General features: G+C 31.3%; 6 protein-coding genes across 11 annotated transcripts; 3 read left to right on the top strand and 3 right to left on the bottom strand.

Moving 5' to 3' along the window:
• Nucleotides 1-42: 42 nt before the first annotated feature.
• mRpL9 (mitochondrial ribosomal protein L9) lies at nucleotides 43-1,029 on the top strand. Its single transcript, XM_070645501.1, has 3 exons — nucleotides 43-166; nucleotides 229-558; nucleotides 615-1,029. Exons 1-3 carry the CDS (start codon nucleotides 77-79, stop codon nucleotides 960-962), a joined length of 768 nt encoding a protein of 255 aa, XP_070501602.1. The 5' UTR covers nucleotides 43-76; the 3' UTR covers nucleotides 963-1,029.
• A 763-nt stretch (nucleotides 1,030-1,792) lies between these two features.
• Task7 (TWIK-related acid-sensitive K[+] channel 7) lies at nucleotides 1,793-4,509 on the top strand. The gene is made up of 8 exons (XM_070646171.1): nucleotides 1,793-1,961; nucleotides 2,103-2,421; nucleotides 2,723-2,807; nucleotides 2,886-2,925; nucleotides 2,983-3,124; nucleotides 3,188-3,409; nucleotides 3,486-3,648; nucleotides 3,727-4,509. The coding sequence occupies exons 2-8, from the start codon at nucleotides 2,283-2,285 to the stop codon at nucleotides 3,983-3,985; spliced, it is 1,050 nt and encodes a 349-aa protein (XP_070502272.1). The 5' UTR covers nucleotides 1,793-1,961; nucleotides 2,103-2,282; the 3' UTR covers nucleotides 3,986-4,509.
• A 153-nt stretch (nucleotides 4,510-4,662) lies between these two features.
• On the bottom strand, nucleotides 4,663-6,140 carry Fer1HCH (Ferritin 1 heavy chain homologue). Its single transcript, XM_070646179.1, has 3 exons — nucleotides 5,840-6,140; nucleotides 5,012-5,526; nucleotides 4,663-4,945 (listed from the first exon to the last, which is right to left on the bottom strand). The coding sequence occupies exons 1-3, from the start codon at nucleotides 5,901-5,903 to the stop codon at nucleotides 4,799-4,801; spliced, it is 726 nt and encodes a 241-aa protein (XP_070502280.1). The 5' UTR covers nucleotides 5,904-6,140; the 3' UTR covers nucleotides 4,663-4,798.
• A 234-nt stretch (nucleotides 6,141-6,374) lies between these two features.
• Fer2LCH (Ferritin 2 light chain homologue) lies at nucleotides 6,375-7,873 on the top strand. The gene is made up of 3 exons (XM_070646190.1): nucleotides 6,375-6,644; nucleotides 6,792-6,879; nucleotides 7,057-7,873. Exons 1-3 carry the CDS (start codon nucleotides 6,576-6,578, stop codon nucleotides 7,620-7,622), a joined length of 723 nt encoding a protein of 240 aa, XP_070502291.1. The 5' UTR covers nucleotides 6,375-6,575; the 3' UTR covers nucleotides 7,623-7,873.
• Nucleotides 7,874-8,988: 1,115 nt separating this feature from the next.
• Nucleotides 8,989-11,785, bottom strand: Epp (Ecdysteroid phosphate phosphatase). Of its 6 annotated transcripts, none has more exons than XM_070645559.1 (5): nucleotides 11,480-11,785; nucleotides 11,214-11,400; nucleotides 11,010-11,120; nucleotides 10,067-10,531; nucleotides 8,989-9,995 (listed from the first exon to the last, which is right to left on the bottom strand). In XM_070645559.1, the coding sequence occupies exons 1-5, from the start codon at nucleotides 11,708-11,710 to the stop codon at nucleotides 9,133-9,135; spliced, it is 1,857 nt and encodes a 618-aa protein (XP_070501660.1). In that variant the 5' UTR covers nucleotides 11,711-11,785; the 3' UTR covers nucleotides 8,989-9,132. The 6 variants fall into 6 exon arrangements, with proteins under 6 accessions (XP_070501660.1, XP_070501670.1, XP_070501679.1 ...); XM_070645578.1 differs by lacking the exon at nucleotides 11,480-11,785 and adding an exon at nucleotides 10,807-10,849 and having other exon boundaries at nucleotides 8,992-9,995; nucleotides 11,214-11,349; XM_070645569.1 differs by lacking the exon at nucleotides 11,010-11,120 and having other exon boundaries at nucleotides 8,991-9,995.
• Nucleotides 11,786-12,140: 355 nt separating this feature from the next.
• LOC139093943 (WD repeat-containing protein 46) lies at nucleotides 12,141-14,068 on the bottom strand. The gene is made up of 3 exons (XM_070644809.1): nucleotides 13,989-14,068; nucleotides 12,526-13,935; nucleotides 12,141-12,393 (listed from the first exon to the last, which is right to left on the bottom strand). Exons 1-3 carry the CDS (start codon nucleotides 14,013-14,015, stop codon nucleotides 12,166-12,168), a joined length of 1,665 nt encoding a protein of 554 aa, XP_070500910.1. The 5' UTR covers nucleotides 14,016-14,068; the 3' UTR covers nucleotides 12,141-12,165.
• Nucleotides 14,069-14,485: the final 417 nt, after the last annotated feature.

The raw sequence follows: 14,485 nt of genomic DNA, 5'->3' as shown, positions 1-14,485 counted from the left end.
CCCAACATCCTGTCTATTTTCAATATTTACATCATCCATGATTGAGGAGTATTAAGCTAGTGATAACAAATACATCATGCTGAAAAATCTAATATTTTCAAATTCAGTTAGCTCTAGAATTACACAGCTACTTAATGTAAATAATGCAGCACTGCAACAAGTGAGAGTAAGTATATCCATCAAACATATTGTCATGACATATTAACTGGATCTTCATTGATTTTTCAGACAACTTTTGTATTGAAAAGATTATATCCAGTTGAACTTCATAAGAAGAATGAAAAGCCAAGGAAGTTGAGAGGAAAGCACTTTAATTATGTCATGGTTGAGGACAGTAATACAAAGAAGCAACCAGATGTTGAAGTTGTATTGAAACAATTTGTCAGCGGAATCGGCAGAAAAGGAGAAGTTGTAAAATTACGTCCAAATTATGCTTATAATCATCTTCTATTGCCTGGATTAGCAGATTATGTGACACCAGAAAATGTTGAAAAATATAAGCCAAAATTAGGCGAAGATAATGAAGAAGAGAAGCACAGTTCACAATTTGCGCAAAGAGTAAGTAAATTTGACACCTTAAATGCTGTAATAAATAAAATTACATCCACTTACAGACAGTAAATATGCTTCAAAATCGAGTGTTTGCAATAGTTATGAATAAAGAACAGCCATGGGTCATCGAACCGTGGCATATTAGAGCTTCATTACGTAAATGTGGGTATTACATCAAATCAGACAGCTCCATTGAACTTCCGAAAGAGAAAATCACTGGACCAGACATGCAGAAACAAAATAAAGAGTTCTACGTAACAGTTACAATCAATGGACTAGAAAAAGCTCGAGTTAAATGCCGAATTCATCATTGGAGCACTGATCCTAGTGATCGATTGCCTTATGTCTATGAGCACTGGCTTCAATCAGCTGAGCCTCTTATTCCAGAAGATACACCACGAGCTGAATAGGAATCGATTATTATAAATATAATGCGTTAGATGTAAAAAATAAAAGAAAATAATGAGTTTAAAGTAATCTATTGTTTGTATTCTCTTATCTGAATAATTATCATTAATTATACTAATTGAGATTACTACAGACGGATTAATTGATTAAATATGAGTAAAGTCTATAAGCAATCGAATGATTTATGAAGAATTTGCTTGACATTCTGCTTTTACAGTGATTTATTCTCCGCTGTATCCTTCATCCTTATTTACGTTTTGCATATTTAGTTCTGACATGATTAGTAAATTATCAACAAACTTCCCCAATTTCCTGGATTTATGAGTTTACAAACACACATTTAAATCCAAGCAATTGTTCAAAACCCTACAAATGTTTAAGTGCTTCAAAACCTTACAAATGTAATTTAAATAGTAAAAAGCCGTTAATTTTTAATACAAGTTTTCTAAGAAATAGACAATGTCCTCAATTTAATTCAATTGAAAATAAACAAGCTTCAATATTAGGTCATAGAACGAAATTTCTACAATATATCCATAAGTGTATTGTTATCATACTATACAAATAAATAGAAGTCTCTTTTCTTTAAATATGTACTCTAGTCAGATATACTTAACTTTACGGCTTAATTATATAATTTCCCCAAAATCTACTTAATACGTTATCAGCCAGACCACCAAGAGTCGTGCAATCAAACATGTGTAATGACATATCGAATTGTTTTGATATTAAATATGATAATCTCTGTACTGCGCATTCCCAAAAAAGAAAAATATATTGTTGCAATCATTCCTTGTTTCCAGACTATACATTTTGAGTATACAATTTTTGGTATATGTTATCAGTTATTTCTCTCACTGAAGATGTTGAAAAATCAATAATTTTTATTATAGAAATTACGTTTTTTAAAAGGAAAAATAAAGCAATTTATTGCTTCCATAAGTGTTTTTCCGAGAGACTACTTGATTGACAATACAGTGGCTAAAGGAGAGTAAGAAAAGGCAAGTAGTTTATGAGATTAAGATAAGGAACTCTTTTCTTTTTTAACACGATTCGTGATTAGTAACAATTATTTGAGCTAATCTGTCTGAATGCCTTAAATATCTCAAGTGTAAGTGACTGATTTGTGTCTTGATTTATAGGAATATTGTGCCAATTAATCAAAATGGCGAGGATGATAAAAGATAAGACTTTCTGCTAGTCCCCAAAAAAGAAAACTTGAAGCTTGTTGAATTTATCTACATAGCAACATAAGCGGAGCTAAATTTGCCAAATTTTATTAAAGATATATACCAAAAATCAAGAGCCTGAAATAATCACGAATGGTCACCGACAGTGGAGATCCTTCTTTTTTGTTCACCTTAAAAATGAAACGTCAAAATATCCGAACTTTATCATTAGTCGTCTGTACCTTCACATATTTACTGGTTGGTGCTGCAGTCTTTGACAGATTAGAATCAGGTATGTCAATTTATTATGAAATCAATGACTAGATTACATTGTGGACTTTAATTGAATTTCACAAAATCACTTGATTTATTTATGACTAACTATCGTTGTGATTAATGTCTTTAACACTAAGCACTTGTTAATCATGAGTTTAGCAAAATTTCCACTGCTTAAACACATGATCGAAATCCTTAAAGAATTTCAACGGTCTTTTCAATTTCAAATGATTCAAAACCATACAATTCCATTCAAATATTCAAATAAAACCGTTAAAATTTTCAATTTTTAATCAGACTTTCCATTTAATTTTCAGAAAATGAAGCTATTAGGTGGGAATTCCTCAAATCAGCAAAAGATAATTTCCACAAAAAGTACAAGATGTCTGAAGAAGATTATAGGTACGTTGTGTTTGGCACGCATTCTCTATCTAACTAGATATTTTATAAATTTTAATTAACTTTATCTTTTTGTTGCAGAATGCTGGAAATTGTTATCATAGAGAATAAGCCTCATAAAGTAATATAATATTTCATAATTCTAATGTGATTTACATCATGACTCATCTGTTTACAGGCTGGTCCACAATGGAAATTTCTCGGTGCATTCTATTTTGCGACTGTTGTATTAGCTATGATAGGATATGGACATTCAACGCCAAATACAAATGCTGGGAAAGCATTTTGTATGGTTTATGCGATGGTTGGCATCCCGTTAGGTATATTTGATTGATTTTTAAGCATAAATGCACAGTCATGAACATTTGTTGTTGCCAAAATAGGTTTGGTGATGTTTCAGAGCATTGGTGAGAGGCTGAATAAATTTGCATCTGTAATAATTAAGCGATTCAAGATATTCATGAAATGCACACAAACGGAAGCGACTGAGATAAATTTAATGGCTGCAACGGGATTCCTTTCATCAATTATTATTCTAACAGGAGCTGCTGTTTTTAGCAAATATGAAAATTGGAGTTATTTTGACTCGTTTTATTACTGTTTTGGTAAGATCCACGTTTTGTGATATTCTCAATAGCTTGTGCTGTTTATCGCAAAAAATTCTTCTTTTTATCCCTAAAGTAACATTGACGACTATCGGATTTGGTGACTATGTAGCTCTTCAAAATGACCGAGCCCTTCAAAATAATCCAGGATATGTGGCATTATCGCTTGTATTCATTCTCTTTGGACTCGCTGTTGTTGCTGCTTCCATTAATTTATTGGTCTTGCGCTTCATGACGATGTAAATTTCATCATTTGATATATAAATTTCTTATCATTGATGATGACATTACAAAAAATTTTATTATTACTCATTTAGGAATGCTGAGGATATGAGGATTGAAAATGAAGAACTTCAACGTCAGCAATTAAAGTACAATCCACAAATTGTGACAGTTGAGGGTGAAAGAGATAACATATCGAATAAATTAATCAATTCATCGGTTAATGAAGACCAACAATCAGTATGTAGTTGTAATTGTATGGGCACGAGCAGTGAAAATGGACAATTAATTGATGGATATTTACCAACTGATCTCATAACAAGTTCTTTGAGCCTTAAAAGAGCGTCCGTGTAGAAAGTTCTTGATAAGGTCATCAAAGGACAAATAACTAAACTCGTTTCATCTGACCAATCAGTGTAGAGCATGTTAGAATATCAAATAACTTTAGAAAGTCAATAACAAGCCAATCAAAGTTGGCAACAAGAAAATTTTAATATTACAACGGTTTTTTAATATTTAAAGTTGTAACGGACATTTTAAATTTGAATCTTTTTGATCCTATGTCAATGATGAATCTTTATTTAAACAAAAAATGTTTAAAATTTCTTAATTCTAGTTAATCAGCTCATTTATTTACTTAACATGACATTTAAAACAATTAACCAGTAAAGTGAGCTCGCTCAAAGTCCAAACAAACACAAATTAATTAAGTGTCAATACAGAAATTCCAATCAAAAAATTTGTATTCAAAAAAGTCGTTAAAAACGAATTTTTCAGAAAAAAAGTCAAAGCTTGTTTATATCAAGTTAATTAAACTTTATTTATTACTTATGTACATAAGACATTTACAGAAATCATGCCAAATTTTGAAAAAAATAAAGAGATAAAAAAATTTAAAAGAACGCAGTTTTCTATAGAAAATTTATTACGTGTTTTAAGAAGGGAATATGGGAAACTTACAGCATGACTATTTTTACTACAAATTACTTTTTATTTAGTTTAATATTTTATAATTCATGAAAAATGGAAAGTCTTTCTAAAATACACAAAGTCAAATTTGACCTTTCTTTTTTTATTACATGGACTTATCACATTGATTTACTCAGTTTTTAACAAAAATTTCTCGGTGAATTTAATGCAGATTTTATTATTTCAGTACATAGCTATTTACTGTAATTTCTTATCGAACAAGTAGTCGGCTAGCTCGGCACCATTTTCCTTGATCATCTTTCCGAGAGTTGAAATCTTTCCGGCAATGTCACGTTTGCCTTGATATTGTTCTGTTAAGAAGTCACCGGTAAGGTAGTCAACGAACTGTTTTAAAGGATATAAAGCATTAATAATAAATCAAGATCTGTATATAAAAACAAGAATACATACGTGATAGTCATTGTAGACTTCGTTGGCTTTGCCATCAACCTTCTCAGCTTCACAGGCACTGATCAAGTTTCTGATGCTCTGAGTGACTGCATATTCCATTTTCAATGCGGTTCTCAATGCTTCCATACCAGCAGAAAGTCCATTGGAACGTGGTTCTGGTGATTTCATCCAGCCATGATCTAATCCAAGAGCTGTAGCTTTTTCTGATTCCTTAACCAATTGACCAATGTTGATGTTGCTGATGACGGTTTCTTGGATGTCGAAATATCTGCCACGCATTTGCAAGTATTCAATGAGTTTGTGTGCGTGCTCGCGTTCCTCAGATGCAGCATCGAAGAAGAATTTAGCATAACCAGGACGGTTGACATTGTCTTGGCTGAAGTATGCACCATAACTGAGATATTTCAATGAAGCTGTAATTTCCTTTTGGATTTGATCTTCTGTTAATTGTACACATCCTTTCTTCATGTCAACAAATTCAATGTTGTTGAAATGTTCCTTCGATGAGACATCGCCTTTATGTTATCAGAAGAAAGAAAAGGAAAAAAATATTTAGTAAACAACATTTATGCGATTCGGGGATTTTGGTGAACTATCTAGTGCCTGATGTTTATTTGCTTTTTTTGCAAAGGCAGTGACTTGTATGATTCATTTGATCTTTGATCTATTTCATGTAAAATCTATCAATGCGCAATATTAATTTGTGAGAGAAGAAATTAGAACTTTGAATGACTTTCTCTCACACATGTAATACAGCGCTGGATGTCATTTACAGAAAAGTAGTACGAACAAAGACATTGAATTTTCACAATATAGACAAATACTTACATGTATCAGCTGATACAGAGGCAAAAACGCAGATTAGAGCAGCTAAAATTCCAAATTTATTCATTCTGAATTCTTTTTTTTAATAAAATATTAAATAGATGTAAGTTTGTTCCTTTGTTATTTAATTTTGTGGAGTTTAAATTGATTTGTTCCTCACTAATCGCAAAGAGTAATAGATCTCCTATTCAAACTTTGACGACTATTCCTTATAAGAAGTCACACGCGAATTTAGTAAATTAAATATGAGCACGAAATTAAATAGCAGGACTGTTTTATTCAATGCCTTGATTACAAATAATTATGAATGTTCTCCACAGTCACTATACAAAACAAAGTGAAATTTCACACGGCACACTCAATACTAACACATACAAAGACTTGTTTTGACAAAGAAAAAGTCATCATTTCCAAAGCATGCTTTGAGCTCCTCGTGTTTTTTTCCATTGTTCATTTTGCGCACGACACTTTATTCGAGCTCAATAAGTTCTCGTCATTGTGTGCGAGAGATATTACTTTGTTTTTAGTTCCATTAAATCGACATTTCTAAATTTCACATCCATTAAGAAGGACGTAAATTTTTTAGTTCTGTGTGAGAGGCGCAAATTAAAAAGTTTAGTCGGTATCAATCCTTTAAATCAAGTCGATCAAATTCAGAATTAATTCTTTGTTGAATAAAATAATACAATTTTTGTAAAAATATAAAAACAGTGAACAAAAAAAGATCCAGTAAGACACAATGAAATCAATCATTATTCTCTGCCTTGTTGCTTTTGCCTCAGCAAACTTATCAACAGATTCTGGAAAGGTATGTGTGACACTTAGACTATAACTAGTACGGAGAACATGACTAATATCATAATAATCATGACATTCGACTAACATAACAAAAGATTGTGTATGGAAAAATACAAAGAAATAATAATAAAAATATATGCTTACTGTATTTTCATAGAGTCTCGAGACACCATGCCCTCCAGAAAATCTTTTCGGAGAAGTTGAAGCACAAGATTGCTGCTCAAATCCTGATAGCTGTGTTGAGGGTAAGTTTTTAGTTTAATTATCAATACGCACTTGCAAATTGACCTTAATTGGTTCTAAATTGCACGTCATTTGCAATTGTAAATTATTGTAATATCAATAATAGTTTAGTTAGAGAAAAATAATTAATATATTCAGGAAATAGTTAGTCATAGCAGAATTTGTATTTTTCCATACAGATGCCACATCAAGAATCATCGACGCCTCAAAAGTTGAAGTTTATGATGAATTCATTAAGTACGCCAATGAATACTTGACACGCTCATATGAATACTTCTTCTTGGCTGCTCAATTCGGAACATACACCAAAGATCGTCCCGGTTTCGAAAAGACCCTCCATGGATTATCAGACAGCGCATGGAACAGAGGTATTGACATGATCAAGCAAATGGCAAAACGTGGAGTTCCTCATAAGTACATCTTAAACAAAGACATTGAAAGTATCAAGTCAAGTGCCAATGTCACTGAAATGGCTGCAATGGCTAAAGCTGCTGATATTGAGAAGAATCTTTTGATTAAGGCCAATGACATCCATCGTCATCACTCACATGCCTCATTGACTGCATCACCATCATGCGGATATGACGGATCATTAGCTCATTATATTGCTGAAGAAATCATGGAAGAAAAGGTCGATACTGTTCGTACATTGACTGGATATACCAATCAACTCAAGAAATTGTTCAAACAAGATCCAAAATTATATCCATTGTCACTTTTCATGTTCGATCAACATCTTCAATAAATGTTCTTAATTATTTACCGTCGATAGTGCTGAAAAGCATGTTTAACATTCTAGGAAAGAAATAATATTATTAAAAATTGCTGTGTTATTTTTTCATCATCTCCTTAAAGAAAAAGAACTGCAGAATGAGACAATTGATGTGTTTTATTCCCCAAAAAAGTATGAAATTTTTGTTCCATTTTCTTAGTTTTTTTTTGTCACAGAAGATAATTAAAGTATAATAAAAAAAATTACGTATTCTTGTAAATACACATAGTAGATTTTTAAATAAATAATTCCATTTATAAACTTAGAAGTCAACAACATGTTTACAGCCTTTAATCATCAAATTTCGTCATTTTCAGCAAAGTTAAGAATCATTTTGAAAGCATTGATAATGTCATTAATGTTTGATGCGATGTAGCCAATAATTTTTGCATGCTCATTCCGCATGACCATTTCAAGGTGCCTTTTGTGCTGTTCATTGCTTACATCATCCATATTTTATTCTAGAAGGAAAAACAAGAAGATTGTGTAAACAAGTCTTAGTTCGAAACCTCGGATCAATGATATTTCACAATTTGGCTCGTGACAGTTCAAATCCTGGTTTTTTCCCACTTCTCCGTAAATTATGTTAATTTATTTTTTATGGCCAAAACACGTAAAGTTTGGGTACGATGTTGAAATCCGGGTTTAACGACTGCAAATATTTGAATTGCCATTTTGGAATGAGTCAACAAGATATTTGTTTAGCTTTTCATTATTGATTATTTAGAGTATTATTCTAGAAAATTCATCCTTCAAGGCATCTCAAGGATTTATCGAAATTTTATGCATCGATTGCTAGATTTTTAATTCAAAAATTATAACGGTTTTCAAAAATTCAAATCATCGGTTTTTGAAATTTCTAACGGATTTTTAAATGAACTGAAAAGAGTTGAACTTGAAACTGAATGAAAAAGTAACAGTTTTTTAATATTTGAATGAAACGAACAATTTGGAAGGTTCTTATGAATCTGGAAAATCCTAGAATTTTCCAATGGAATTTCATTCTAGTTACAACTTTCAAATTTAAAATTTCTGTTTATTACCCTTCAGTTGCAATAAATCTGGAAATTTCTGGAACTTTCCAATGGAATATTATTCCAGTTACCTCTTTCAAATTCAAAATGTCTGTTTAGTTTTATATTCCTTCAAGAAGTATTGAACCTGAAAATTTAATTACACTGCCATTCACCTTTCTTACAGCAATCAAAAATCAAGCCCTTGAATATTCGATCTATACAAAAATTTAGATTAGACAAATCAAAAACTCAAAGCCAATTTTGATTAGTTTTGTAATCTCAACAACTTTTATTTTAGTTTCATTTTTTTAATTAATTTAATAATCAAGAGAGAAAAGAATGTGAAAAATCTCACAATTTATGACGGTAACAATCTATCTTAAATAGAAAAATTAGTAGCTTTTTTTGACAATAATCGAGTTAAAGCGAGATTAAAGAAATAATAATAATGATAATGATAAAGTAGCTTAATTGTCATCAAGTATTCGCCAATCGAATTTTGAACAAGAATTGTGTGTAAGTGTTAGGCACGGAGGCTCAATAAATTGGTAACTATGATCATCTGTTTCCGTTATTGCAACCGTTGCAAGATATGGAATTCTCATTAATAAATTTCTTAATTCAGCTCGACTTCGTTGCTCCTTGCCAACTAATTCACGACTTAATGTCTCAATTGAAATTGCATGAGCCACAATTAATATATCACCATCTTCAGAATTGCTAAGAATTTTCCTCATAGTCGATAAACTACGACTATAAAAATCTTCTAATGATTCCTTCAATATTTCCTCTAGGTCATCCTTCTTCATAAATGGTATGTACTCCTCATTTATATTAAAAATTACAGCAAGCTCCTTTTCAGTTAAAAATTGTGGCAATCCAAGCTCATACCATAAACACCATTCAAATAATCCATACTCAACATTTAATGGAACATCATAAGCATCCATAGCACTCAATACTTCATTTGCTGTTTGGACACATCGATATGATGGCGAGACATAAACTTTTGAGAAATTTACACCAAAATTCTTTAACGATTGTCCAACTTGATGACATTGGAAGCTCCCGATTGTCGTTAACGGTGAATCCTTTTCCCAATCTTCAGTCACTCTTGGTGGTAAAGTTTCAGGCATATTTAAATCCATTCGGACATAATTTTGTGAATCATTGAAACTAAATTGTGTCCATGTGTTGCCAAATGCAAAATCCACTCTCTCACCATGCCTTAAAATCAAAATTCGTCGTCGTCCTCTTCTTGTCAGATTCGATGTCACACTTTCGTCCATTTTTGAAGTCTGACTAAATCGATTTTCATTGATATAGAAATCTAATATTAAATGAAATAAATGATAAGTTCATATCTTATCGATAATATTCAAGTGGTGCAATAATATTTACCCTCTCTTAATATATGTGACTGAACAACACCGTCAATTGCATCAGTGGATATCTCTTTATTATCTGACGCTTGACATAATGGAACAGTTGCATTCAAAGTCCATACATTTGTCTCGGATGTTCTTTCCGTATGATTTAGTGGCAAAAATCCAACATTTCCATTACAACTGATACCTTCAACCCATCCATCAATTGAATTTTGTATAGCATCACCATTAATATACACGTAATCTCCAACTCTTAATTCCAACTCGTCATGTTCACGAGATGAATGTGAATAAATAACTTTATGGACTTGTTTTGTTGCTAATCTTGGATCTCGTGAGTAAAGCCTCAATTCCCAGCTATTTGCATACGAGGTATCAATTTGTTCTACCAAATCTGCCAAGTTTTGGTATACATTTGATGGAAATTGATACGCAAGTGTTAGATGAAGATTCTTCACGTGCGGTTCCAATGATATTGCTGAAAAATATGAGATTTGAATTTAAATGGCTGTTTTTATTGATGTTTGTGCATTTTTGCATACTAAATTGGCTATTAAGTGTCTTGTTTACTTTTTAAACTGAAATTCGTTCAGTAAACTATCAAGTTCATTTCATTTCAATTCATTTGAATTTTTGAAAATCGTTAAAATTTAAATTTTTAATAGCCGTTAAATTTAATATTCAAAAATGCATCACGTCGTTAATATTGTAGCTAATTATAATAAAATGAATAATGTTAGACCGAAACCTCACCTACCTTAATTGTAGTAAAGCAAACTAATGAATAAATATCCAACTTGATAGGAAATAATTGATAATAAACCATAAATTAAGTAAAACCAATAGAGTGAATAGGTAAACTAAAGTGGTGATAATATGAAAGAAATTAAATTAACTAAATAAAATAAGAAGGTAATGATGAATAAATAAGTTAGTTGATAAATTGTGATTCTTACATCTTGAACTTTTTGGAATACACCGAGAAGAGGTTTTATCATTTACTGCACTTGCACAGTAAGGAAAGCAAGCAATAAGATGATCAATCCCGTCTATTGTATCACTAATTACTAGGATAAGAGATTAAATATTTTATGATAATCGATACCGTCCACCATTAATGTATCACTAGCCTACATATAATGTTTAATTAAGATACTCACTTGAATCCTGAATTTCCTTAACAAATTTCAGTGCAATTCTTTTCAGGACATTGGCATCGTCTTCCTTTACGAAAAAACCTATAAAATTTGAACTTGTGTACAACTCAAGTTCCATTGGTCGATTTAAATATTTTCCATCTTCAGCCAATGTTTTTAATGTGTCAAGAAAGTTGACGTCTTCATGTGCCTTAAAATCGATTTTGGTACATTTTTAATAGTTAATTGGGAATCAATAAATATTTAAAAAATATCTTATAGCTACTCACTTTAAAGAAGGACACAAGTGTAATGTGCGGAATTGAATAATTGTGAGCACTTCCATTAAACAGTTCCTTTGCCTGCGACCAGAAATTTTCTAGTCCTTTTTGAAAGTGATTTGTTGGACAACAATATAGAATATATTCCCTAATTCGTGTATGTTTGTGAATTTTATTGGATGTTTGGCTAAATGTAAAGTTTCGGCTTTGTTTCCGTGGTGGCAATGGTAAAGAAGCCATTTGGCTTAATTATTTTTTCTATAAATTTTAAAACGAAAATATTGCAAATGAATTTTTTCTCTAAAGGTATTTTTATTTAGGGTATATGATTTAGCACCTGCTGCATATTTTTACTCTTGCCGAAAATGTTCACTAGATGTTTTCATATCTTTTACCCTTTTCATCGAAATGCGATTCGCAAAAATTTTCAAATTTTATTTGACAGTTGATCAGTCAAAATAATTTTTGTACAACAATTAGTCATTATTATCGTTATCAGTTTGTGGAATTATAGAATGCATGTTAATAATACAAATAGCTGATTATCACAATTAGTCTGTGTCAAGTCTGTATTGATGGAAAATCAGATGTTTATGACGCTATAGAACAATAAATCATGGGAATATGACAAGGAAGAATGTGAATCTGTCAATAAATAAATTCTAAATAATTATAGTTCATTTGTGATTAGATATTTATTTTTTAGATTTTTTTCTAAAGCGATCTAGCACATTTGAGTCACTATCATCGGTATCTGCCTTCTTTTTCATCTTCTTTTGTTTCTTTACTTCAATGAATTCTTCCTGTTTTGCTGCTTTCAATAAATGTTGTTTTTCTTCAGCCTTTTGTAATTGCTTGATTTTAGCCATATCTACGCCTGAGCGCTTACCCTTTTTCTTCTCATTAAGTTTTGATATTGGAATCTGGAATTTAAAAATCAAGATTATTTAACGGCTTTTAAAATTTTAAATTTTTAACGGTTTTCAAAAATTCAAATTGACACAACGATGCAGTGATTTTGAATTTTTGAAAACAGTTAGAATTCTTTAACTTACTTGAACTTCGGGTTTCTTATTTAATTTCTCTTCTAAATGCTCAATATCCACATTAACGATTTGTGTAGCATCTAGAGTAATCAAATCAGCAGGAATCTTTTCAAGCAAAGCTTTAACTTCATGTTCTCGTCGTTGTTGCTTAGTTCTGAATGGATTCTGTTCGAGAGCATCGAAATTGGGTTCACCACATCCTGGTACGAGAATTGATGAGAATCCGTTCTTTGTTCCAATACCTAAGATATCTTCATAAGGCACATACTGAAGGGAACTGATTGGAGAACTTTCAGAATGCTTCAAATAACTGTCAATTGATTGAACATTTCCTGTACTGATTGTTCTGAATATTTCACATTTATCGCCAATGGCAAGTGCCATAACATTTCTCTGTGATAAGGCTATATTATGAACTATAGATTTTGTTTTATATTGTGTAAGAGGTTCCTTGAATGATCTTGTATCCCATAACTTAACTAATTTATCCATTCCAGCTGTAGCTAATTTAGAACCATCAGAATTAAATGCCATAGCAGTCATTGGTGCTACATGACATAAGATTCTCGCAAGTGGTTTTCTGTGAACGGCTGGTGACCAAAATGATACAATTCCTTTGGCACTTCCAACAGATATTGTAGCATTTCCTGGATTTTGTCTCATTAATGTGATTTTATCATCTAGTGATGGAAATTGAGCAACCATTTCACCAATTGACACATCAAGCCATTTTAACCAGCCATTGTCACTTCCACTAGCTAATAGAAAATGATATGGAAGGAATTCAAGTTGATTTACATCATTCATCTTTTTGACACAATGAATTTCTGTTCCTTTATTGTCATAGAAATGAACCCACTTCTTTTGTGCTACAGCAAACATTGTTTCGAGATGAAGCCACTTTACATCCATTATTTCCTCCATAACATTAAATTCACAATACAGTTTCTTTGATATCCAATCAAATGCTGCTAAATGTCCCTTCTTTCCACCAAGTACTAAATGTCGTCCATTTCTAGTATAATTAACACTATAAGAACCGAAATCAAGATTCAATTTAAAGCTTTTTGATGCTGAAGCAATATCGACATGTTGCTTGATATCATCTTGTGTGTATTCTGTTGTCTCTTCTCCATCATCAGCCATCAAATATCCACTGTCTTCATTGAGTAAAATTTCTGCTCTCGCTGACTGCTCAACTGCATATTGGAACTTCTTTTCTTGCTTAAATAATTTATTTTTGAAGAATCCTGTTCTGATTTTATTTTTATTGATTGTTGCATTTCCTCGTTGATACTTCTTTATTTGATGCTCCTCAAGATCCAGACTTTGCAATTTTAATGGTTTTCTTTGAAAATTTCTTTTCGGTGTGAATTTTTCAAATTTATTGAATTTTTTCTTAAATGGTTTCGTATCATCCTACAAATATATGCTCAATTAGTGAGGATTTTGTTTATTAATAACTTCCTTACCTTATCAATTTTAATTGTGTCTTCCATTCTGAATTATTTATTTATTTTACAAAAGTACAAAATGATGTTTTTGTTTATTTTGTTTTGAAATATTTTTAGGTTACTTTTAAAAGGCTAATAACGGTAATTTTTTAAATTTTTTCAAGGGGCCAAAACATGATTCTGAAAATAAATTTGAATTTCAATAGTTCGTTAATTTGAAAATGAAAAGGTATTATTATGATTGACTCATCATTGTTGATGCTTTCTGAATGAATGTTTCCCCATTTCTATGCTCAATATTTCTTATAGTTTATGCAATAATTGGTAAAAACCAAGTAATCTTCGAAAAATCAACAAAAATAAATTTGACTGATAATATCTCAAACATCCAGAGAAACTTTGAGAAAAATCGGGAATATATTGGAAAGTGTTTCATTTCCGTTATGTCCTATTTCATCAGAAACATATAGTTGGTGCTTTCTGATTGGTCCATTTCAAAAGTTATGCTGCAACAA

This window comes from Chironomus tepperi, unplaced genomic scaffold (genome assembly GCF_022539635.2).
Source record: "Chironomus tepperi strain 1889 unplaced genomic scaffold, CSIRO-AGI_Ctep_v1 contig_33, whole genome shotgun sequence".
Classification (NCBI taxonomy): Eukaryota; Metazoa; Arthropoda; class Insecta; order Diptera; family Chironomidae; genus Chironomus; species Chironomus tepperi.
Note: the sequence above shows the minus strand (reverse complement) of the source record. Positions and strands in the feature narration are given on the sequence as shown.